Genomic DNA, 25,813 nt, shown 5'->3' with positions numbered 1-25,813 from the left:
TATTCATGTATTCCACAGATGCAGGGTACATCAAGTTGATTGTGGAGCTTTAATCCGCTGCTTCTGAGGCTGCTGGGAGAGGTTTCCCTTTCTCTTCTTTGTTCTCACAGCTCCCGGGTCTCAGCTTTGGATTTGGCCCCGCCTCTGCGTGTAGGTCGCCGGAGGGCGTCTGTTCTTCGCTCAGACAGGAAAGGGTTAAAGGAGCAGCCTCTTCGGGAACTCTGGCTCACTCAGGCCGGGCGGGAGGGAGGGGCACGGAGTGCGGGGCGAGCCTGCAGCGGCAGAGGTCGGCGTGACGTTGCACCAGCCCGAGGCGCGCCGTGCGTTCTCCCAGGGAAGCCGCCCCTGGATCCCGGGACCCCGGCAGTGGCGGGCTGCTCAGGCTCCCGGAAGGGCGGTGTGGACAGTGACCTGCGCTCGCACACGGGCTTCTTGGCGGCGGCAGCAGCAGCCCCAGCGTCCCACGCCCGTCACTGGGCTCCGCGCTTTCAGTCGCGACTCGCGCCCGTCTGTGGAGCCCCTTTAAGCAGCGCTCTTAATCCCCTCTCCTCGCGCAGCAGGAAACCAAGAGGGAAGAACAAGTCTCTTGCCTGTTCGGCAGCTCCAGAGTTTTCCCGGACTCCCTCCCGGCTAGCTGTGGCACATTAGCCCCCTTCAGGCTGAGTTCTCGCCGCCAGCCCCAGTCCTCTCCCTGCGCTCTGACCGAAGCCCGAGCCTCAGCTTCCAGCGCCGCCCGCCCCGGCGGGCGAGCAGACAAGCCTCTCGGGCTGGTGAGTGCCGCTCGGCACCGATCCTCTGTGCGGGAATCTCTCCGCTTTGCCCTACCCAGGTATGTGGGGAGTTTCTTGCCTTTTGGGAGGTCTGGGGTCTTCTGCCAGCGTTCAGTAGGTGTTCTGTAGGAGTTGTTCCACGTGTAGCTCAACTACTACCTTTTTTAAAAAAATTTTTATTGGAGCATAATTGCTTTACATTGTTGTGTTAGTTTCTGCTGTGTAACAAAGTGAATCAGCTTTATGTATACATATATCCCCATATCCCCTCTCTCTTGCGTCTCCCTCCCACCCTCCCTATCCCACCTCTCTAGGTGGTCACAAAGCACCAAGCTGATCTCCCTGTGCTATGAGGCTGCTTCCCACTAGCTATCTATTTTACATCTGGTAGTGTATATATGTCCATGCCACTCTCTCACTTCATCCCAGCTTACCCTTCCCCCTCCCCATGTCCTCAAGTCCATTCTCTACGCCTGCTTCTTTATTCCTGTCCTGCCCCTATGTTCATCAGTACCATTTTTTTTAGATTCCGTAAATATGTGTTAGCATACAGTATTTGTTTTGCTTTCTGACTTACTTCACTCTGTATGACAGACTCTAGGTCCAACCACCTCACTACAAATAACTCAATTTCATCTCGTTTTATGGCTGAATAATATTCCATTGTATATATGTGCCACATCTTCTTTTTCCATTCCTCTGTTGATGGACACCTAGGTTCGTTCCATGTCCTGGCTATTGTAAATAGTGCTGCAATGAACATTGTGGTACACGTCTCTTTTTTAATTATGGTTTTCTCACTGTATATGCCCAGTAGTGGGATTGCTGGGTCATATGGTAGTTCTATTTTTAGTTTTTTAAGGAACCTCCATACTGTTCTCCATAGTGGTTGTATCAATTTACATTCACACCAATAGTGCAAGAGGGTTCCCTTTTCTCCACACCCTCTCCAGCATTTATTGTTTGTAGATTTTTTGACGATGGCCACTCTGACACGTGTTAGGTGACACCTCATTGTAGTTTTGATTTGCATTTCTCTAATGATTAGTGATGTTGAGCATCCTTTCATGTGTTTGTTGGCAATCTGTATATCTTCTTTGGAGAAATGTCTATACCATTTCTTACTGAATTATTGCAGTAGCCTTCTTCCTGGTCTTTCTGTCTCTACCCTTGCCCCTTACAGTCTATTCTGAACACTGCAATCAGTGGGATCCTTTCAAGTATAAGCCAGATCTTGTCACTCCTCCAAACTCTCTAGTAGCTTCTCATCTCAGAGGAAAAGCCCTAGTCCTCACAATAGCCTACAATTCACATACCTCTTACCTCTCTAACTTCACTTCTCACTGTTATTCCCTTCACTCACTTTACTTCAGCCACAGGGGCCTCCTTACAGTTTCTACCTTATGACAGGCCCTGTCTTGATTTAAGTTTTTTGTAATTAGTGTTCCCTTTGGCAGAGTTTTTATGCATCTGTTCTCCCTACCCAGTGCTTTACCCAGACCCTTACCTCCTTCAGTCTTTGTTAAAATATCAACTTCTCAGTGAGACTCACTTAACCATCCTAATTATAACTGTCCTTCCCACCCACACTTCCTATATCACCATTTTACATACAATATGTTTTATTGTCTATCTTCCTCCAACTAGAATATAAACTCCATCAGAGCAGGAATTTGGCTCAAAAATGAATAAAGAGGGCTTCCCTGGTGGCACAGTGGTTGAGAGTCCTCCTGCCGATGCAGGGGACACGGGTTCGTGCCCCGGTCCGGGAAGATCCCACATTGCTGCGGAGCGGCTGGGCCCGTGAGCCATGGCCGCTGAGCCTGCGCGTCCGGAGCCTGTGCTCCGCAACGGGAGAGGCCACAGCAGGGAGAGGCCCGCGTACCGCAAAAAAGAAAAGAGAAGAAAAGAAAAGGAAAGAAAAGAATAAAGAAGCTCTTTATGTACAGATATGAGAAGATCTCTAAGAAATATTGTGAAATAAAAAACTGACAGCTAACAAAAAACCTCATATCACATATGAAAACTAACTTGAAATAGATCATAGTCCTAAATGTAAGTGGTGAAACTATAAAACTTGTAAAAGAAAAAACTAGATGAAAATCTTAGTGACCTTGAGCTTAGCAAAGATTTCTTAGATTCAGCAGCAAAAGCATGATCTACAAAAGAAAAACTTAATTGGTACTCATTAAAACTAAGAACTGTTCTTCAAGAGACACTGAAAAAAATGAAAAGATGGGCTACACACTGGCAGAGAAAATATTTGCAAGTAATCTATCTGTTAAAGGACTTATATCCAGAATATAAAAACAATCCTCAAAACTAAATAATAAGAAAACAACAACAAAAAAACCATTTATAAATGGACAAAAGATTTACACACCTCATCAAAAAAGATATACAGATGGCAAATAAGCAAATGAGGTGTTCAACATCATTAGTCACTAGGGAAATGCAAATTAAAACTACAATGAGATGCTACTATATACCCACTAGTATGGCTATAAGCAAAAAGGCAGAAAATAATTTGCCGAGAATGTGGTACCATGTGCTGCTATGTCATAAGGACCCTTAAGCAGCTCTCTGGAGAAACCCACAAGGAGAACATCTGAGGCCTCCTGCCAACAGCCAGCAACAACTTGACAGCTGTGTAAGCGAGCCATTGTGGAAGTGGATCCTCCAACTCCAGTCAAGCCTTCAGATAGCTGCAGCCCCAGCCAACATCTTGACTGCAACTTCATGAGATAACCTACACCATAACCACTCATCTAAGCCACTAACAAATTCCTCACCTGCAGAAACTGATAGTGAATGTTTATTGCTGTTTTAAGCCACTGTGTTTTATAGTAATTTGTTCACTGAGCAGTAGATAACTAATATACAACCAAAGAGGATTAAAAGAAATAATATATACCTTGCCTGGCACACAGTAAGCCCTTCATAAAAGTTAGCTGTTATAACTGTTGTTGTGTAAATGCACGCATGTCCTTTTCACCAACAGTTGCAATCTTCTTGAAAAGGACTGCAGCTCATTCCCGTTTTTGCACTCTCTGCCTCTGCTCAGCCCTCTCAGCCCTTTAGCATAGTGCTGGGCACACATACAACAGAAGCCCAGTAAGTAACTCTCAAAGAGGGAATTAAATCCGAAGGTGAAACAATTTCCCTTTGTCACCGTGAGGATAACTTTCCACTTCCTAAAATATTTGACTACCTTTTGGTGCAGTTAATGTAAATGCTTGGACTTTTATATGCTAGTTTGTAATGACTAAGTTGTAAAGGCCAAGGGGTGGAGAGGGAAGACTTGGTTGACTAAAAGGAGGCAATGAAGAAATGCACATTGGTTAAGGCAGAGGACCAGGTAAGACGGTCAGGGATGTACCTGTAATAAAAAGAGTAAAAATGGGAATTGGACCTGGAGAACAGCCAGGAAAATTACACATATAATTCAGTGCTTCAAGGTTCATGGTTTTGAGGCCCACATCTGCTGTTTTTTGCTAATGATGATGTTTTTATTGTTGATAATGTTTGCCGCCTCCATAACTCTGGCTAGTTGCTTTGAGAAGATATCCCATATTTATAAAGGATTCAATACCACAGAGCATTAAAAATACATGACATCTACTTAAATAACCCATGTCATTCCCTGCTAATAGCTTATCTTCTTTGTATGTCAAAGACAACAGACCATTACAGTCTTTGATAATATTCAAGGAAAGTTTTGCAATATTACTTAAGAAATTAAAAATATTTAAATCTACTCTTTATGATACAAAGCTCATACAATAATTGAAGTCATACATGACATGGACCTGAAGTCAGGATATTATTGTCAGGCTTATTTGTGAAATATCCCAAATTTGGTGTGCTAGTGTAGAAACAAGTTGATTGTGCAAAGAAGCAAAGGACAGTAACTAGTCATGGGCATCTTGGTTTCTTGATTGGCAGTTAGGTAACATGATGCCATCAATTTCTGCAGTGGGTGGGTGGACAGTCATAAAGAAAAATAGGTAACAATAAGTATAATAATAGTAATAATAATCAACATTTGTTGGCTTCTAACTAACCTATAGTATAGTAAGAATTTAACCTTTTTCTGATTGAATCCTGAAACAATCCAATGAAGTACGTATTATTACTATTACGATTTTACAGATTAGGCAACTGAAGTTTGGATTAAGTCATGGAACTTCAGCTACCCTATGCTTCCCTCCTTGATCTCTGACAGTCATGACCAAGGCAATGTCAGATTGAGTCAGAGATAAGTCTCTTTGTTTCTTCCATTCTTAAATCATTGTAACTAACTCTATTTTGGGGTTTATTACCTTGATCTGGAGAGACAGCACTGTGTGGTTAAGTTTATACTCTGATGTCAGGCAGATAAGTGTTTGAAAGCTGGTTTCACCACTTACTAGCTGCGTGACCTTGAGGAAGTTATTTTCGTTAAAGCTCATTTTCTTATCCATAAAATAACAATAATGACAACACTTCTAGGGTTGCTGCCCTCAATCTTTCTCCACAGCAGCCACAGAGAAGTTTTCAAAATGCAAAATTGACCATGTTATCTAATTTCAACTCAAAATGAGATCCCATTGTTCTTAAGATATATAAATTGATACCCTTAATGTGACTTTCAAAGCCTCTCATGGTCTGGCCCCTAATTCACCTCCCAGGCTGCATCTCAATTTATGCTTCCTCTACCCCAAACACTGGCTTAAGCCTCTCACTAGAGGACTTTTGCAATATGATGGTCTCTTTGTCCAGAAAGTTCTGCTTCCCTTACCCCTTCTGTTGCTCCCCATCTGACTTAGCTTAATTAACTCTTATCTTTCAGATCTTATTTCAAATGCCACTTTCCCTGTGTAACATAACTCCCTAGACTAAGTCAAGTCCCTCTAACATATGCTTTTAGTGCGTCATGTGTTTTTCCCTCATAGCATACATCCCAGTTGTAATGTTACATTTTTGAGTCTCTGGTTAATGCCTGTGCTCTTCGCTAGACCCTAAGCGCCACCAGAAAAGAGACCATGTCTAGTTTTACTCATCTTTGTCTCCCTAGCACCTAGTTCAGGGCCTGGCACATATCATCTGAAAGAACACTTGAATTGGCTAGCATTATTAAGCTTCACTGCCCCTGCTATGACTATAATTTTAGCCTGTGAAACAAGCACCACCTGGGTGTTTAGAATTAGTATGGTGATAACAAAGCAGTATTTCTCAAAGAGTGAACAACCTGCTTGGAAAATGCAGATTTCCATGCCTCATTCTCAGAGATATGAGTTGATAGGTCTAGGATAGGGTCTAGAAATTTGCATGTCTAACAAGTCCTCAGGGTGACTTGAGAACCACTGGTAAGAAAGGAAGGAAAGAAAGGAAAGGAGAGGAAGAAGCTAATTCATAGTCTCACTACCTTTTAGTAAACTCTGATAAAGTAATGGCAGGACTCTGTTTCCAGCCCTGGTTTCTGAATTCACTGCTGAGCTTGTTGCTTCCGAGGCAGCTTCCCAGAATTAAGGCCATGATTAGCAAAGGGATGAGCTTTGCTAGCATCCTGTTGGGTGGTGTCTCTGGTGACAACTGCAGGACACTGGGGAGGGTTGAGGGGTGAAGGAACTGGAACTTACTGGATGAGTCAGTCACTGCTACTACCTAAGGGGAGAAATAGCAGCTCAGGCCCAAGATCCATGAGTGTCTCACTCATTATTTATTTATTTATTCAAATAAATTCTACCAAATTCTTAGTGTTTCAGGTACTAAGCTATTCTGAAAATATAATGACACAGGGGAAAAAAAGTAAAAAAGATACTCTTTTCTGATGGGGCTTACCATCTACTGGTGATATAGACAGTAATGAAATAATTTTATAAACATATGCAAAATTACAGCTATCTAAGCTCTGTAAGATATAGGACCTGAGACATGATGGGGGAACTGATCAAGTCAGGGAGATCAGGGAAATAATTATTGAACTGGGATATGAAAACAATATAACTATAAATTAGATTTTGATGAATCACTACCTACATAAAAAGTAAAACTTCATTGGACTGTACCTCTTAATAGATGGATGGAGCTTTAAAAACATTTTAAATTATATCATTTAATGTAATTAGATGACTAGATCACTAGATGACTCATTTTTTGGTAAAGTGAAATAGAGATCATCACCAATTCTACTCCTATTTTTTATTATTATAGGTAGGTACCAAAGAACTTTTTACACAAATGAATGAATGGCACTTTGCCAAATCTTTGTCACAATTTTTCCATATCCTTAAGATTTGTTAAAGGATTAGAAACCATCTCATTTGTAAAAGGATGTGTTAATTCATTTGAGTAATCACTTAATCTCTGGAAATAAACCCAAAAAGGCTTATCAAGTGACTACTAATTGTTCTTATTTCTCTTTCACTTAAAGGCATTTTGGTTTTGGAGCTGAAAACCCCTTAAAAACGTGTTGCATGATTTTTCTTGTTGATTGTGAATAAAGACCTACTTCAATTATTTAGGTCATGTTAAAGTGCCGTAAGAAGACATTACAGATGGGCAGAAATTGGTATAATAAAAATATTATATACAGGTTTTTTAATCTCATTTCAAGATTTAAACACGTTTAAAATTATACATTTGACAGAATTAAAAGAACATGTCACCATCTGAGATGAAGATATTAATTCTAATTAAATGAAATGGTTTCCAAAAGCTCAGGGCATTATATCTTAGGTTATATTTTGGGAACACTTTTATTTTACCAGGTACATAAGTAGATGCTTTTAAGAGTGCAGTTTTGGACCTCCCTGGTGGCACAGTGGTTAAGAATCTGCCTGCCAATGCAGGGGACATGGGTTAGATCCCTGGTCCGGGAAGATCCCACGTGCCACAACTACTGAGCCCACATGCCTAGAGCCGATGCTCCACAACAAGAGAAGCCACAGCAATGAGAAGCCTGTGCACCACAACGAAGAGTAGCCTCCGCATGCCACAACTAGAGAAAGCCTGCACGCAGCAACAAAGACCCAATGCAGCCAAGAAAAAAAAAGGGTGCAGTTTTATCTAGTTTGTGAAAATAAACAGCAAAAAGAAGAGAAGGTTTTATATGACTAGTAGGTAGAGTTTACAAAATGGTGTAAAAATAATTGTTTAGGGGGATTATTTACATAATTTACAACATGTTTCTGCCAAGGTAATAAGGATATAATAGAAATGCATAAATGAAGGGGAAAAATGAGTGGCAGTGAGAAGATCTGTGCCCAAATAATATGGATTTACCATATCAAATAATACTTTTCTCCTGTGTTTCAACTTGAGTACGAAATGAACTGAAACTTCCTACTAGACAAGAACCAGTGAAACTAAACTAATTTGGGGGGATTTTGCCTATGAGCCAGAGATGACATGATGTTTGTTTCTTAGCCTGATCAAAATTAGTGATTTTCCTTGTTTTGCCTTTTTTTCTTTTAGAAATAAGATCCTTTAGGAGAAACAAACAAACAAAAAATTTAAAAAGGTGGTGTGATTGCAGTAACTACCACCACCCGAAAAAAAAATGTGCAAAGGGAAACAGTTTATTGCTTAAAGGATGATGCAACTAACTAACTAAAGTTCCAAAAGAAGATGCTCTTTCAGTCTTCTGGCTACCTGGAGGTTTTTACGCACCAGGGCAATGAATTATAGACGGGCAAAGGCACACGTGTCTTTCATAAGGTGGGAGGACAGAGTGAGAAACGGGAGGAAGAAAAGGAGAACTGCCTCGTCAGCTTTCTTATGAAGATGAATTTTATGAAAGATAGGGGAAATGAGGAACAGCAAATTGATTCCCTTAAACTGTCCCCCACATACCCGTTGGAAAGTCTTCCTGTACACATTCTCCAGTTTGAAACTGCTAAAATACATAATTCTAGCTTCTTATCCCTTCAGCCCTTACTGATTGCCCCCTCTCTGAATTCCTACAGCTCTTATTGTCTATTCTTGATAATTTAGGAATCAATTTCTCTTTAAGTGACTGTAAAGAAATCAGTCTTATTTTCAAGTGTGGCTGCCAGAATCAACCCCATTCTTTATTATACTCATACCTCATGTCTGGTCATGTACAATGGCAGTTCAGGGAAAGAGGGTAATGTAAGCCGGAATAAGTAGTGGGACCTGTTTTAGACCTTCAAGATGAGATTTTTATAAGAGAGAAATGCATTCTCGGGAAGAACATGTGTTGGTTAGGATATAAATCAGCTGCTGTAATAAAGATTCAGACTAACAGCAACTACCTAAACAAGTTTTCTCATGTACCAGAGCATGCATAGTCCAGAGGTACTACTGTAATCCATAAGGTAGCAGGTTTCCTTTACCTTTTGCTCTGCTACCTGCTAAGGTAGAGGCCTTGTCCTCATGGCCAAAAATGGTTGACATTTTGGGTCTGTATGCTAGATGACAAGAAGGGAGAAAATGAGGAAAATACTCAAAGAGGACATAACCTTTCCTTTTAAAGGCAGAACCCAAATGTTTCATATCAATTACACTCACATCCCACTCACCAGAACTTAGTCACACAGACAATGCTAGCTGTAAGAGAAGCTGGGGAAAGTATAGATTTCTGCTGGGAAGCCATGGGCCCAAGCTAAAACTTGGAATTTCTATTACTAAAGAAAATAACTGAGACAACATTGAGACAACTAGTGGTCTCACAGATTAATGCAGAAAAGAAAATGACAGGAGATAGAAGGGAGAATGGGGAAAACAACTGTCCTAAGAATATAAGAAATTAAGATTCTAATGGGACCTAATGAAACTTCAAAGCTTTTGCACAGCAAAGGAAACCATAAACAAGACCAGAAGACAACCCTCAGAATGGGAGAAAATATTTGCAAATGAAGCAACTGACAAAGGATTAATCTCCAAAATTTATAAGCAGCTCATGCAGCTCAATAGCAAAAAAACAAACAACCCAATCCAAAAATGGGCAGAAGATCTAAATAGACATTTCTCCAAAGAAGATATATAGACTGCCAACAAACACATGAAAGAATGCTCAACATCATTAATCATTAGAGAAATGCAAATCAAAACTACAATGAGATATCATCTCACACCAGTCAGAATGGCCATCATCAAAAAATCTAGAAACAATAAATGCTGGAGAGGGTGTGGAGAAAAGGGAACACTCTTGCACTGCTGGTGGGAATGTGAATTGGTACAGCCACTATGGAGAACAGTATGGAGGCTCCTTAAAAAACTACAAATAGATCTACCATATGACCCAGCAATCCCACTACTGGGCATATACAGTGAGAAAACCATAACTAAAAAAGAGACGTGTACCACAATGTTCATTGCAGCTCTATTTACAATAGCCCGGAGATGGAAACAACCTAAGTGTCCATCATCCGATGAATGATAAAGAAGATGTGGCACATATATACAATGGAATATTACTCAGCCATAAAAAGAAATGAAATTGAGCTATTTGTAATGAGGTGGATAGACCTAGAGTCTGTCATACAGAGTGAAGTAAGTCAGAAAGAGAAAGACAAATACCACATGCTAACACATATATATGGAATTTAAGGAAAAAAATGTCATGAAGAACCTAGGGGTAAAACAGGAATAAAGACACAGACCCACTTGAGAATGGACTTGAGGATATGGGGAGGGGGAAAGGTAAGCTGTGACAAAGCGAGAGAGAGGCATGGACATATATACACTACCAAACGTAAGGTAGATAGCTAATGGGAAGCAGCCGCATAGCACAGGGAGATCAGCTCGGTGCTTTGACCGCCTGGAGGGGTGGGATAGGGAGGGTGGGAGGGAGGGAGACGCAAGAGGGAAGGGATATGGGAACAGATGTACATGTATAACTGATTCACTTTGTTATAAAGCAGAAACTAATACACCATTGTGAAGCAATTATACCAATAAAGTTGTAAAAAAAAAAAAAGATTCTACAGTGCCCGACTGAGGAGTTGCAGGCATGGGAAGCTATTCAGGGTTTATAAAGAATATCACCAAGAGGGACTTCCCTGGTGGTCCAGTGGTTAATACTCCATGCTCCCAGTGCAGGGGGCCCGGGTTCGAGCCCTGGCCAGGGAACTAGATCCCGCACGCGGCAACAAAGATCCTGCATGCCACACTAAGACCCGGCACAGCCAAATAAATAAATATTAAAAAAAAAAAAGAATATCACCAAGAAAGTCGTTTCTTTGCTTGCTAATTTGTTTGTTTTCTAGGAGGGTTTAAGTCCTGGTGAGATGTAGGACAGAGTGTGTGTAGATGTGTTGAGAGGGTATATCAGATAGGATGGATAAGGTTCTTATCATTTGAAGTGTGGTCCAGGGTCTCATAGCATCAGAATTACCTGGGAGCTTGTCAGAAATGCAGAATCTTAGACCCCCACCGAGACCTACAGAACTATAATGTGGCATTTTTACAAATTCTTTAGGTGATTAATATCACATTAAAGTCTGAGAAGTGCTGTGCTAGATTATGTTATGGTATGGAATAATCCTAAAATCTGTATCTTAAAACCACAGAGATTTATTTTTTACTCATGCTGAAAGTCCATCTGGAAGGAAGAGGGTGGCAAATACGTGACTGCTTCATCATCCTCACCTGGGCCCCAGCCTGACGGTGCCTCTACCATCTGAACGTCACCAGTCAGGTGGCATGAGAAGGTAATGTGTGGCTCTCATGCTTCGCTCACACTTCCTTGGTCAGACAAATCTCATGGCCATGCCTATCTTCGAGGAGGTGGGAAGAACAATTCTACCATGTCCCTGGAAGGAGAGGACTCAAAATACTGGTGAAGCCAGGAGATCCCAGAGGTAGGGAGGCCTTTCAAAGGTTATCACAATACAGATGTAAAATTATCAGACACTGGGAAAGTATAGTATCTATAGGAAGGAGAAGAAGAGCATGAACAACAACAACAAAAACATTTCAGGATAATTATTCTGAAGAGGTAGTCAAGGAAGACTCCCAGCTTTAGTCTGATTGACTGGGTAGAAAATGAAAAATTGTGGAGGAATTGGTTGCAGTGGGGAGTGGAAAGGCTGAGTTTGGAACGGACATGCTAAATCAGAAATTAAGGTGGATATTCACCCTCCGCCTATCCTTCCAACCCCCCACCGTGCTCCGGCCACACTGCCCTTTCTGTTCCTTCACACACCAACCTTGTTCTCACCTTAGGATTGTTGTACCTACAGTTTCTTCTGGAATGCTCTTCTCTGGGCCTATCATGAGCTCCTGCCTGTCGTTCAGAACTTAACCATAGTGTCACCTCCTCAGAAAGGCCTTTCCTGGTCATACAGGTATAGCCACCCAGTCATCCATTATCACACCCCCCTACTACAGTTTTCAGCATAGTACCTAGAGCTAACCGATAACCGATATTTTTATTGGTCTATCCCTCTCCCCCCATTAAAAAGTAAGCTCCATGAGGTCATAGACTCTGTCTATCCTGTATCACCAGCTTCAAGTACAGTGCCAAGCAAAGTTGGTACTCAATAAATACTTACTGAATATTCACATGGAAATTTCAGTTAACAGGTATGCAGTAGATAGGGCTCCAATGAGGAAAACAGATTTGGAGTAGTGAAGTTCTCTAAAGTATTAAAGATGAACAAGAAGCATTAAACCTTTAGGAATGTTCCCCCTCAGTGGGTAGAGAAGCGTAGGAGACTCAGAAGTCTAAAGGGTAGAATAGAGTGTCTCCTGAAGCGAGGAAAAAGTTTCAGTGAGGGATGGGTCAATGGGGGGCAAGTGTTATCTCTTAGTCAAGAAAAATGGGAATAAGAAAAAGACCATTGGATTTGGAAAGGTCATTTGTGACCAATGAATAAAGGAGTAAAAATGTAGGGCTTAAGGAGAGAAAGGACTTGGCAGGTATAGCTCATTACTGGAGTAGGTTTGGCAGTAAAGGGAATTAGTACTCCAGCAGGATTGAGTGGGTTTCTTTTTGTGAAACCTATGGTTCTTAACTTGAAGTTAATGGATCCCTAGGGGGTCCACGAGTCACTGTCAGGGACACTGCAAATTCAGAAATTATAGGCAAAATTTTGTGTGTGCATGGGGGTAGGAGGTGGGGGGAAGAGGATTTGTAGTTTCATTATTTTCCAAAAGGTCGAGACCCAAAGGTTAAATAGCCAGTGCTGAATAGGAAGAGAATAAGTTAAAAAAAAAAAAAAGTTAAAAAAAACCCCCCAAAACGGAGACCCATAAAAAGGTTAAGCTTTAGAGAGAAAAAGAAAAACCTCTTTCTTATCTAAGGAAAAGCTAGAAACAGATTTTTAGAAGTTCACAATTACATCATCATCTCAGTAAAAGAGTAAAGACAGATCTGGAAACACTGGGGAGACTTGTGCAAACACGCTCCAGTTAAGGGAGACTGAAGAAGCCGGGAAGACGGAGTGGGGAAAGCCTGTGTTCCTCAACCGAGCCCGCGGCCCTAGCAAAGCACCACCTGTGCAACGTCACCGCCCAGGAGGTGGTGCTCAAGGCTGGGAACTGCTGGTATTGTTCTTTAATCAGTAAGCGCCCCTCTGAGACCCCAGCCGAAGCGTCTGGGATCGAGAGCAGTCTTACCACAAAAAGCATCATCACCGGGCAGGGGAGCTCATCAGTGAGTCAGCTCAGGGACAAGCTGTGCGTCCGACAAGCTTACCCAAATTTGCCGTACTTTCCTGCTGTGTTTGGGAAGCTACCTCCTGCCCAGCCTCCCCACCTGTCGTCGTCTCTGAATCGTCCCGCCCCATTTCGACGTCTCCCTTCCCCGCCTCCAGCTCTCGGCCTGGCGCAGGGCCGAGCGACAGCATGTCCCCGGAGAACTCATTCACTCAACAACTGCGGGGTTTACTTGGCGACTCCGGGGCAAGCCCAGTGCCGGGCGCTGGGGCCTGAGGAGCATCAGGCCCTAAGGAGTCCGCCCGCGCGCAGCACGGAGGGGTCAACTCTCCCGACCTGACTGGAGTTTAACGGGCCTCCTCCTGCATGTCGCAACAGATTTCCCGACATGCCGGCGGGCCTCGCCAGGGGATGCCCGGCCCCGGCCCGCTCCACCCAACGCCAGTCCGAGATCCCGCGGGAACAGAGTTCTCGGGCCAAAGCCACCCGCCAGCACACGACCCGCGAGTCCCGGGATTCGGGGCGGGCGCTCTAGAAGGGGCCTAACCGCATCCGTTAGCGGTTTGACCTTGAATGCCAGGCACCGCCCTCCCCTCCTCCCCCGACACGATCCAGCCTGCAGCACCCACAGCTCTACGGGCGCCAGTCAGGGCCCGAAATTCCCCCTCGATAGCCCCTGGGCGCTTCGCCCTCTTCCTGTAGCCAATCGGATCCCGACATAAAACTGGCCAATGCCCGCGCTCAAAGTATCAAGAGTCGTTGAGCCTATCAAAGTTCAACCTTAAGTCTCTCCCGCCCTCCAGAAAAGTCGGAGGGCGGGTTGATCTTACATGTTGGCCAATCAAGTGGCCAATAAACAAGAAGCTTCCAAGATCAAAGGGGAAGGGGTGGGATCTAAGCTGTCGCAACGCCGCGGGGCGGAGGAATGACAGGCAACTTTACTAATACCACAGACCTATTTTTTCTACGTAAGACGGGGGCGGGGCTAGCTTGACGGCTGCACCAATGGCTGACAGAGGGGCGTGTCCTCGGGGCCAAGCGGGAGCCCGAGGCCCCGGGCTCTCTGGGCCGCGCCTGAGGCAGACGCAACGGGGCTTGGGGGCGGCAACGGCAGCGGCGGCAGCGACGGCGGCAGCGGCGGGGGTGGGCGCTGCAGCTGGCCCGGGTGGATGGAGTTGGAGGGGCGGGGTGCTGGCGGTGTGGCGGGGGGGCCGGCGGCTGGGCCGGGGCGGAGCCCCGGGGAGTCGGCGCTGCTGGACGGGTGGCTGCAGCGGGGCGTGGGCCGGGGGGCCAGCGGCGGGGAGGCCGGGGCCTGCAGGCCCCCGGTACGGCAGGATCCGGACTCCGGCCCGGACTACGAGGCGCTGCCGGCTGGAGCCACTGTCACCACGCACATGGTGGCGGGCGCCGTGGCAGGGATCCTGGAGCACTGCGTGATGTACCCCATCGACTGCGTCAAGGTGAGACCTGGCCCTGCTCCGAACTTCACCTGGGGCTGACCCGACCCCTGTGTCATGCCCGGAGCCAGGATCCCAGCCGAGAGCCGGAGCCGACCAGGGTTCCTTTCTGGTTCCTGCCACCACACTATTCGAAGCACACACCTATGCAAGAAAGGTCCCGGCCGGGAACTGATCCCATTCAGAAGCCAGGACCAATTTCTCACCGTCAGTGAGATCTAAATTGGGACTCTGGAAAGAAAATCTGTCAGCCAAAACGCTGGATCCCAACTGGGACTAAATAGGAATAGGGTGGGATGGGAAGGGAACAGGTAAGTACTACTAACTTGATTAAGGTAAAGCTTACTGAACACCCTAAATAGGATCTTAATGGCTAGAGATGTTCTCTGGCCAGTGCTTTTACAAGCTCCTTGCTGTGTTTTCCCTTAAAAGTGATGGGGCAGGAACCAGAATCTGGGATCTCTCAGCTAGATGAAGGATTTACTTATTAAATCTTAACCGATGAGTGATTGGAAATCATTGTGCAGTCAGAATTCAGAGTTCCTGACTGGAAATAATATGGCAAAGACCATGTTCAGGAAAAAGTTTCGGTTTCTCTGTGCAGCAAGCATGATACTCCACCTATTTCCTGAACATGAAAATTGAGCTGGGATTGGGATTGTGTATATGCAGGGAGCACATCAGCCATCCAAGGAGAGATGGACCTCATAGTGTATTTCTTTAGCCACTTGAAGTTGACAAAAAGGGAAAAGTTGTCTAGAAGGGAAGCATGACAATACTGGAAAGTAGATGTTACTGTGAAGAAAATAAAAAGGGATCAACAAGAGGGTATGATTCGTGTGAAAGTAAAACTAATTCCAGCCACACCAAGCAGGGTGATGAGTGGGTACAAGAAGTCAGATGCTTCTGAAGAAAGCTGGGTGACGAGGGGAGCACGTTGTTCTTTACAGTTCTTATTCTTGTGCATTAGCAAAGGAACAACCAAGGGGACTGTTGAAATAAATATAACGACAGAGACTGGTTTGTCCTTTACATGTTAAGGGTAATATAGTTAAACAATATCCTCACAGCTCTTGGATGTATGCTTTCTTCTCAAATTAGGAAAAAGTTACATATTCAGGAGGAGGATATCTACTTGGAAGATGCAAAGTCTTTCTTTTCTGCTCCCTGGTTCCAGTACCGTTTCATGTTTTCATTAGTAAGGTGGATGAGGAAATGGAGAAAGTGCTCCTTAAGCTTTGTGAATGACACCGAGTTGGTAGGAGTATTCTAGCACATTGCAAGGTAACTCCTACCAAGGGCCATACCCTTGAAACTGTGGTAAATGCACTTGGCTAAAATGGATATTAGAATTTTATTTATTTTTTTAAAGATTTTTTTTTTGGATGTAGACCGTTTTTAAAGTCTTTATTGAATTTGTTACAATATCGCACCTGTTTTATGTTTTGGTTTTTTGGCCCCGAGGCATGTGGGATCTTAGCTCACCGACCAGGGATCGAACCTGCACCCCCTGCATTGGAAGGCCAAGTCTTAACCACTGGACCGCCAGGGAAGTCCCTAGAATTTTAAATACGCATGTCAATTGTGAGGAATAGAAATAAATAGTAAAATCCATGAGAGAGAAGTAAGAGGATGGCTAATGCTCTAACAATATTGAAATGTCATATGTATAAGTACAAATAAAAAAGATTCAGACATGTATGTAATAGAGTCTAGGCTGAATGACTGTGAGTTGTTAATGCTATATATCCAAAAGTTAACATGATCTAACTGCAAAGTAACCTCACTATACTTGGACTGTGAGTAAAGTCCAAGATAGTCTAGGGTGCTGTCTTTCAGGATGGGTATCAAATGAAAACTAGATCAAGGAGAGTAATGAAAATTATTGAATGGCTTGAAAAATACAATGTACTAATGTGACTGACTTAGAAATATTACCTCAGCTTATCAATTTAAGTGTTGTCCCACTACCTTAGGAGACTATCTCCTTACTCCATATATTTACATAATGCTAATGTTGTTGTAAACATTTTATAACTTCCTCTGTTAGAAATGCCTCTAGAATGCTTGGCTACATATCCTTAAACGGGGCAAGTCTTTGTCCTGTGACAAGACAGAGTTGATGTTTTAGTAAATGAGACCATTCAGAATCAAATATGGCAGTTCAGGTGGGAGATCAAAATGGGTAATGATGATTGGGGTCAAAGATAAGGTAGGACTGGAAAGCAAGGAGACTTGATTTATTCCTGAGGTTGATAAACCCACTGAGGGAACATTTTGGAAAGAGGAGTTCCAGAAATGTTTTGCATAACTGCAGCAGCATTGCTGGAATAAGTCGCTTGTAGCCTTCCAAGATAACTGTTTTGAAGAACAGTTCTTATTCATTTGCATAAGCTTTGGAATTTTTGTTTTTAAAAAATTAGTAATACAACATTACAGTCATGCCTCAAAGCACTACATTAAAGAAATAATTATTTCATCTGGAGGAAAAAGTGCTCAGGAGTCTTCAAAAACACAAAAGCGTGTTTTAGAAGAATCATTTTCATTTGCCATTAATGCTGGGATTTAAATAATTAGAGGGAAAAACTAGGTGAGCCTATCAGGATTTCGTGTCAGTAAACACTGTTTACAGTAGACACTGTTGTGCAGGCATGAAAGTAAAATTCAAATCTCTTCTTTCAGAAAGGGCTTTGCAGTTCACTTGTCCCTGGGTAGCTATTCTTCCTCTTCTACCATAAATAGGTGGTGGAGAGGAAGAGCAGCCCAGCATACCCTAAGACTAGAGGCAGGTATCTGTGTTGGAGCCTAAAGGGCAACCACAGTGTTTGCAAGTGAAAGCTGATAGTGACTCTTGGCATGCAAGCCTGTGCACCCCCAAACCGCTTATCAGGGTCAAGTCGACTTAAAATATCCTTGGGAGGGACCATGGGAAGTCAGCATAGCCTTGCTAGGCTATAGTTAGTCAACCAGCGATTTTCATGGTCATAATAGGGAGGTTTGGGAGCCCAAGTGAATCCCAGTTTTCCTTTTCTGGGCTTCAGAGACAAGCACCAGACTTTATCTAAAGGGATAGGTTCTACAGCGTAAAGCATTCAAAACTCTTCTCAAAATCATCTGGTTAAGCACCTGTCACCAAGGTGCTGCTTTTTGGCTTCGTAGTCGTGAAGCAAATAATCTACTTATATAATAAGTTAAGGAGGGAAAGAACAAAGGGAAGTAAATCTTTTCCAAACTCCAGATGTCAATGGTTATCTATATACATTCACCAGTGGACAGTTAGGAAATGGAAACATTGGCTTATTTGATTTTCTTATATCTAATAATGAGTATTCAGTAAATGGCAATTGCTCATGTTTGTCAAGCACTATCTGATGTGCCTTAATATTTACTGATTTAATCATTGGAACAACTTCATGAAGTAGATACCATTTTCATTATTTTATAGATGAAGAAAACAGGCAAGTTAAGTAACTTGCCCAAGGTCACATAGTTAGTGGCAGAGTCATGATTTAAACCCAGTCTGACTCCCAAGCCTTCCATACAGGCTCCCAAAAGGAGATTTCCAGAACCAAGCAAGGCACAGAATTTCACAGTTGTGCTCCTTCCTAAACATGACCTTTAGATGAACAGCTGGACATATAAATCATAGCCACAGAGGAACTTTAAAATGAAAACAAAAAATACAAAATCAAGCCTGGTTTGTTAGTGGTTAAAGAACAGTTAGTTGCCCATGCATATTTGCAAAATGACTTATACACGAGACAACATTGCCATGATCTGTAAATTTTGAGATATGAACTAATATTTCTGAGAAACATAGTTGAATACAATAAAAAGCCTTATATTTCTAACACAGCATAAATTAGCAATGGCTTTTACTTGCCTTAACTCTGAATCTCCACAACAGCACTCTGAGCCAGCCATTCTTAGTCTCATGTTACAGATGACATTGCTGAAGCTCAGAGGTTAAGTGACATACCCAAGACCACATAGCTAGCAAAGCTGGGTCTCCCACTCAGCCTTTCTGACTCAAGTGTGACTTGTCTTACCAAGCTACTTACCTGTTTGGGATTTTTTTTTTTTTTTTTTTTTTTTTTGCGGTACGCGGGCCTCTCACCGTTGTGGCCTCTCCCGCTGCGGAGCACAGGCTCCGGATGTGCAGGCTCAGCGGCCATGGCTCACGGGCCCAGCTGCTCCGCGGCATGTGGGATCTTCCCAGACCGGGGCATGAACCCACGTCCCCTGCATCGGCAGGCGGACTCTCAACCACTGTGCCACCAGGGAAGCCCCCTGTTTGGCTTTTCTTCAAAGTCAGGCAGTGGTTTTTTTTATGTTGAAGACTATTCACTAATTCGTACTTAGAGATTTCATCTTTAAGAGGTTTTCATCTTTCTGTGAAAGAGATTGATTGGCCCACAAATTTGGGGAGCCATATCTGTTTGTATATTTGGTTTGGCTTATGCCTGGGTCCTCTCCATGAGGGTGTATTTTCATTGAATTAGAATTGTGAGTTAGATTTAGACGTGTGTGTAAAATTTTCATTGTAACTTACACACAGTCCAGGCTTCTCTTGTGGGTAAACGGTTCCAGGCCTCTGAGGCCAGACCTTTAAGGCTAGTTACCCAAATATGCTATTGACTCCAGCAGAACAGTGCAATTTCTAAACATTCCCCCAATACTGGATTAGTTTTGTTTTTGTTTTGGCTGTGTTGGGTCTTCATTGCTGCGAGCGGGCTTTCTCTAGTTGTGGCGAGCACCACCCTTCATTGTGGTGCACAGGTTTCTCGTCGCGGTGGCTTCTCTTGTTGCAGAGCACAGGCTCTAGGTGCGCGGGCTCTAGAGCGCAGGCTCAGTAGTTGTGGCACACAGGCTTAGTTGCTCCGCGGCATGTGGGATCTTCCCAGACCAGGGCTCGAACCCGCATCTCCTGATTGGCAGGCGGATTTTTAACCACTGCACCACCAGGGAAGTCCTTTTTTTTTTTTTTTTAATTGAGAAGTAGAAAAGAATGTGTCATACTGTGATAAGTGATATTGTGTATTTCTGATTGAACGTAATCTTTTAGGCTACCAGTTCTTTGTTGGTAGCAGGAAGGAGAAAATAACTAGAGGAATGTGGATTGCTTGCAGCTAACCAGGATTTGTTAATCTGGTTAGTTCGTTTTCTCCCATGCTTTTGAGAAGAGGCATTACTCTTGGATTTCAGATGGCCAACAGGAAGGTTCAAGCTTTTAAATCCAGATTGAATCAGTGACAGGAATGAAGTAGGAATTTAAACTGTACTTGGGCGTTAGTTGCCCCTATTGGCTCACTAATGGCCTTTTTGAACTGGTGCAGACAAAGCTAAGATTCATTCATTCTTTCATTCATTCATTCATTCAACAAACAAATCTTGAGTGCCTACTGTGTTCCAGGCACTGGACATTGATTTTTTTTTTTTTTTAGTATTTAATTAATTAATTAATTAGTTTTTTTCGCTGTGTCGGGTCTTAGTTGTGGCACATGAGATCTTTTTGTTGCAGCACGGGCTCTTTGTTGCCATGCGCAGGCTTCTCTCTAGTTGTGGTGTGCAGGTTTTCTCTCTCTAGTTGTGGTGCGTGGGCTCCAGGGCACGTGGGCTCTATAGTTGTGGTGCGCGGGGTCCAGAGCACGTGGGCTCTTTAGTTTGCGGCACACGGGTGCTCTAGTTGAGGCATGTGAGCTCAGTTGCTCTGCGGCATGTGGGATCTTAGTTCCTTGACCAGGGATCAAACCTGCGTCCCCTGCGTTGGAAGGCAGATTCTTTACCACTGGACCACCAGGGAAGTCCCTGGACATTGATTTTATACTATCTGGTAGTCTCCATGCCACCCTAACCTTGAAATAGATCAATAGACAAGATATCTGCATTGGAGACTCATCCTTCGGAGAAGGTCTGTGATTTGGGAAGTATTTCAAGTAAGATTAATTTCCCAAATTTCAGTATCTACCATATACATTCATTCCAGTCATTGAATCCTCTAGAGATTCCAAGGGTTGTGTTTCACTGAGACTAATTTTATTCATTGATGCCAGTTTTGGGATTCAGTCAGTTTAGATTAGAAATCTGGAATCTCCCTCAGTTTTAGAGAATAGATTGGTTTCCACTTTCATAGTTTGAGGGTAAACTTTCTTTTCCAGGAAATTAGAGCAGCATCTATTAGGAATACTACTTCTGCCAGAATTTTAACTTACAGGCCCAGCTGCCAATGCCAAATAGTCTGAAGAAGCCAGATTATCATCAAGGTTATATCGAAGGATGAGCTCTCGTCTCATTAGTCAGTGTTGTGTGTGGCCAGGAAGCAGGCCCAGGATCAGTCTTCAGAAATAATAAAGTATGTTGTAGACAGTAAATAGCTGACTTTAGAAACCACTTGTAAAGAACTCTTAGCCTGAGTTTATTAAGACACAAAAGCAACTTCTCCTGAAACACAGGCTTAATATATGTTGCTGGGTTCAAGAATGCTTAACCAAGGGGCGATTTTTTGAGGGAAAATAATGGTGTTCCACTTGTAGGGTCATAGGTGACCAGAAAAAGAAAGGTCCAGCCAAGGCTTGGAAAGACTGCACATAGATTTGGAAGGCAGTAAAACTGGATGCCAGGTATCACTTCTACATACTGGCGTGATTTCACGTAGGAGGTCTGCCCAGTGCCCAAGCCTGAGTGTTGAGATTGGGTGCGCAGTCACCATCACTGACATTGCACTTCTCCTTTCTGTACTTTCAGACCCGGATGCAGAGCCTACAGCCTGATCCAGCTGCCCGCTATCGCAATGTGTTGGAGGCCCTCTGGAGGATTATAAGAACGGAGGGGCTGTGGAGGCCCATGCGAGGCCTGAACGTCACAGCAACTGGTGCAGGGCCTGCCCACGCCCTCTATTTTGCCTGCTATGAAAAGTTAAAAAAGACACTGAGTGATGTAATCCACCCTGGGGGCAATAGCCATATTGCCAATGGTATTGAGCCTTCCTGTGCTGGTTCCCCCACTTTCCCAACTCTTTGGGCTTTGCTGTTGTCAGTGCTTTCCAGTCTCAGCATGATTTGAAGCTGAAGCTTTGGGCTGGAGTAGGCCAGATTATAGGGGAGGGACTTCCAAACCTGATGTTCTCAGACAATGGGCTGCTCCAGCCCCACCCCTTCTTTGGGGCATCTCAACAAAGGGTTACAATAGCCTCCCTTACGTACCAGCTTGACTCTTTCCTCTCATTTTCTCCCTGGTATCAGCTTCTGATGCCCTGGTAATGTGGAGACACACACTGAACTGCCCCCATTATGTATTTCTTGGTAGTTGGGTGGTATCCCACTCCTCGGGGCAGGATTGGAGGTAACCCAGCCACCCAAGGAAGACATCAGTGGAGCCTCAGCTCTTCGCCTCACCTTTTCAGGATCCCAGCTGCCCGCAGGCAGTTTGTGTCATGGAGGACATGACAAGGCCTCAACAAGTGAATGGTGCTGGGGCCGGGGGGCTTCTGTACAGAGAAACCAGAGGGTTGGAGATTGTGTGGAAGTAATGGAAGGGATGGCAGCCTGGAGAAAACCAAAGTGAAAGTGGAGAGGAGAGGGTGAGGGATACGGTAGTTCAGGACCTGAGGGAAAGGTCTAGGTGGACAGATGTTAGGATTTGGAGACTGGGGTTGGGCAGCATGGGGCAGCAGGATAGAAGGTGAGATTCTGTGGTGGAGATCTGACCACCTGCCCCTCGTGCTCTCCCGCCTCTGGAAGCGGTTGATGTGCTGGCATCCCTTGGCCACAGTGTAACTGCTTCCTGTCCGGAGCATGAGCTGCATTTATTCTCAGAGCCATCTTTGCTGAAAAAAATCTGGGCTGTTTCTCAGACTCTTCCTGGCCTTCCTATCGTAGCTGTGGAAGGTAGATTGATGGCCTTATTAAGTTAGAGGGAACAAGTATCTTCATTTCTCTGAACAGGCATTTAGAAGCAGTGGGTTCCCACCTTTTAAACTGGCTCTTAACTTTCCCTTTCCCTGCTGTGGTTTATCACAGCCACGCCCCTTCACTCTGGGTCCTCCATGAGTCAGTCACCCTTTCCTGGCCTTACATGTGGCAGTTGTTTTTTCCTTTACAGGCACGGCCGGGTGTGTAGCAACATTACTTCATGATGCAGCCATGAATCCAGCAGAAGGTAATGATTCCTCACCCTTTCCCTCTGTGGGCAGCTGCGTCTACATCTCTGGGCTTTTCCTTTATATTTGGTTTGCAGGAGAAAGCCAGGGAGCACCCCATCAGTTTTGGTGGGAAATCCTGGTGTGTTACGTTGTCTTACCACTAGAGGGCACTCCCTCCATGTTGTCCGTGCTTAGGAGGAGTCCCTTAGACAGGAAGCATATTCAGTGAGATTTATTCACCTGGGGCTTCCCTGGGAAAACGTATGGCTCTATGTGGCCTATTCCTGGGCCTTCCTGGAAGTCCGCTTTATAGTGGATTTGATGTAAAAAATTTAGCAAATTATTTCACTTTTCTTCAGAAAGGTGAAGATGGATTCTGACATTTGAAAATACTGCCTATCTTGTTGGAATGAAGAATGGTTGAGATAGGAATGAAAGGTACATTGGTAGAGCTTAGTCCCTGCACTGCTGCTTGGATCTTGGCTTTTCAGTTGGAGAATGAGGTACCCAAACAAATATGAAAGGATAGCACAGTTGCCAGGTTCCTTAAAGTTCCAGTTCTTTACCTGTCTGGGCAAGGCCATGGCAAGGAAAGAGCCAAAGCTAAGCTGAAGATTATACCTGAGCTTATACCATGTATCTACTTGAGGGGGTAGGAGATGTTTGGAAACTAAAGCCATACGCTTCTTGACTAAGAATTTTGTTTTTGGTAGCCCTTCTCCTCTTCCTGTGGAAGGATGACATCCTCATGTTGTAAGAGTTCAGTGTTCTGTGTACCTGAGGATTGGGATTGTTAGGGCTCTGTGTTCATTATTATGTTCACTGCCACTGAATCACTTCTTGTCTTAAGAGTTACGAAAGGGTAAGATGGTAACGATAATAGGTAGGTACTTATTTCAAGGAAACCCTTTGGAGTCTAAACTGTAGATATATCCTATATTAATTGGCTGGTTTTAAAGAAATCCTACTAGAATTGGGTCCATTATTTTTTAGCCCTTTATCACCCTCTCCTATCCCCTCCTCTCAAAAAAGGGAAACCTTCACTAATCAGGCCGACAATTCACTCATACTTTTTTCTCTCTCCAATCCATTGGCTGATCCACTGACTTGGGACTCCGAACCTGGACACTCCTGCTCACCGGTTGATTGTTGTCACCATTCCCTTCTTCTCATTGATGGCACCGCCAGTGGTGAAGCAGAGGATGCAAATGTACAACTCACCGTACCACCGGGTGACAGACTGTGTACGGGCAGTGTGGCAAAATGAAGGGGCCGGGGCCTTTTACCGCAGCTACACCACGCAGCTAACCATGAACGTTCCCTTCCAAGCCATTCATTTCATGACCTATGAATTCCTGCAGGAGCACTTTAACCCCCAGAGACGGTACAACCCCAGCTCCCACGTCCTCTCCGGAGCCTGCGCAGGAGCTGTAGCTGCCGCTGCCACAACCCCACTGGACGTTTGCAAAACACTGCTCAACACCCAGGAATCCCTGGCTTTGAACTCAAACATTACAGGACACATCACAGGCATGGCTAGTGCCTTCAGGACGGTGTATCAAGTCGGCGGGGTGACCGCCTACTTCCGAGGGGTGCAGGCTAGAGTAATTTACCAGATCCCCTCCACAGCCATCGCGTGGTCTGTGTATGAGTTCTTCAAATACCTAATCACTAAGCGGCAAGAAGAGTGGAGGGCAGGCAAGTGAAGCAGCACTGAATGGAGCCAGGGTTCGGCCAGCACTGCTGCTCTGCCCACTCCAGCCGCGTTCTCTGTCTCCCGGCACGCTCCAGCCTCGGGCGGGGTGGGAAGGAAGGCAGAGGGCTCTCCCCCCGAGGCTCTTGGTGTTTTGGCTGACACCAGTTCCTGCCGCCCTCCGTCGTCGCCGCCTTTCCTTCCGGGCCCTGAGCAAGTGCAGCAAGTCACACCACAGCATCTCTGACACTGTCTCCTTCCTGGGCCTGATGACCTGCTCTAGACTGTTACAGAGGGATAAGCAGCTCATTCCCCTGGTTCCTAATAAAAAGCCTTTAAATTAAACGGTTTCATTGGGTTTGTCTTGCCAAAGGGGAAGTGAAATGCTGTCAACTGTTCTTGACTAAGCGTAAATCAAGGGGCCCACAGGGAAGGTTTATTGCGTATGTCTGTAGTTTTTGTTTCTGCTGTTTTCACGGTGATTTAAGACTTTGGGGCCCTACTCCCCCTTTTTTAGTAATAGGCTCCAAGGAATCTCTCTGGTGGCAGGAACAATGGGCCTTTGACAGATCCTAGCTCAACAGGTGCTCTTGATCCCCACGATTGCCTTTTCCCTAGGACAGTGGCATGGCACAGAAGAGCTAGATCTCTCTGCTCTAATTCTCAGCTCTGCCTGCAGCAGTAAAACTTTCCATGTGGCACTTGGTTTTCTAATGCAGCTGTAAAGCTAAAGTTAGCGCAGCTGCAAGTCCTAAAGATGACGTGGTAAATAATAACAGTACCTTTCATTTTATTTTAAGGCTTTTACAAAGTACTTTCATATACGTGATCTCCTTTGGTTCTCACAGAATCTGAAGTAGGCAGTGCAGGTGTCATCTCTATTTTACAGATAAGGAAAGCTCAGAGAGGCTGTGACTGGCTCAAGGTCTCACAGTAAATACAGAACTGGGACCCCAACCCAGATCTTTTGTCCCCAGAAGTGAATCTAATTGTGCCTTCCTGCAGATGGGAAATGAGCGGAGGGCATGTACTCCACCTGCCATCTGAAGGAGCTCCCTGCCGACGGCCACTTGGGCTCTGGATACTTACAGGGACGGGGCTTTCACTGTGCTTTGTGGGTCCGTCTGTTCCTTTTTGTGTAACCAAA

General features: G+C 44.3%; 1 protein-coding gene across 1 annotated transcript; it reads left to right on the top strand.

Moving 5' to 3' along the window:
- The first annotated feature begins 14,530 nt into the window (after positions 1-14,530).
- On the top strand, positions 14,531-25,011 carry SLC25A28 (solute carrier family 25 member 28). The gene is made up of 4 exons (XM_079709282.1): positions 14,531-14,836; positions 21,578-21,806; positions 22,934-22,990; positions 24,162-25,011. Exons 1-4 carry the CDS (start codon positions 14,546-14,548, stop codon positions 24,677-24,679), a joined length of 1,095 nt encoding a protein of 364 aa, XP_079565408.1. The 5' UTR covers positions 14,531-14,545; the 3' UTR covers positions 24,680-25,011.
- The last annotated feature ends 802 nt before the right edge of the window (positions 25,012-25,813 follow it).

This window comes from Hyperoodon ampullatus, assembly GCF_949752795.1.
Source record: "Hyperoodon ampullatus genome assembly, chromosome: 1".
Taxonomy (NCBI): domain Eukaryota; kingdom Metazoa; phylum Chordata; class Mammalia; order Artiodactyla; family Ziphiidae; genus Hyperoodon; species Hyperoodon ampullatus.
This window is presented reverse-complemented; position numbering and strand designations above follow the sequence as displayed.

Excerpts from the sequence above, each read along its gene's own strand:
- SLC25A28 (XM_079709282.1), top strand. The coding sequence starts at position 14,546 with ATGGAGTTGGAGGGGCGGGGTGCTGGCGGTGTGGCGGGGGGGCCGGCG. Across the intron at positions 14,837-21,577 it reads ACCCCATCGACTGCGTCAAG|ACCCGGATGCAGAGCCTACA; the intron begins GTGAGACCTGGC and ends CTGTACTTTCAG. Across the intron at positions 21,807-22,933 it reads CAATAGCCATATTGCCAATG|GCACGGCCGGGTGTGTAGCA; the intron begins GTATTGAGCCTT and ends TTTCCTTTACAG.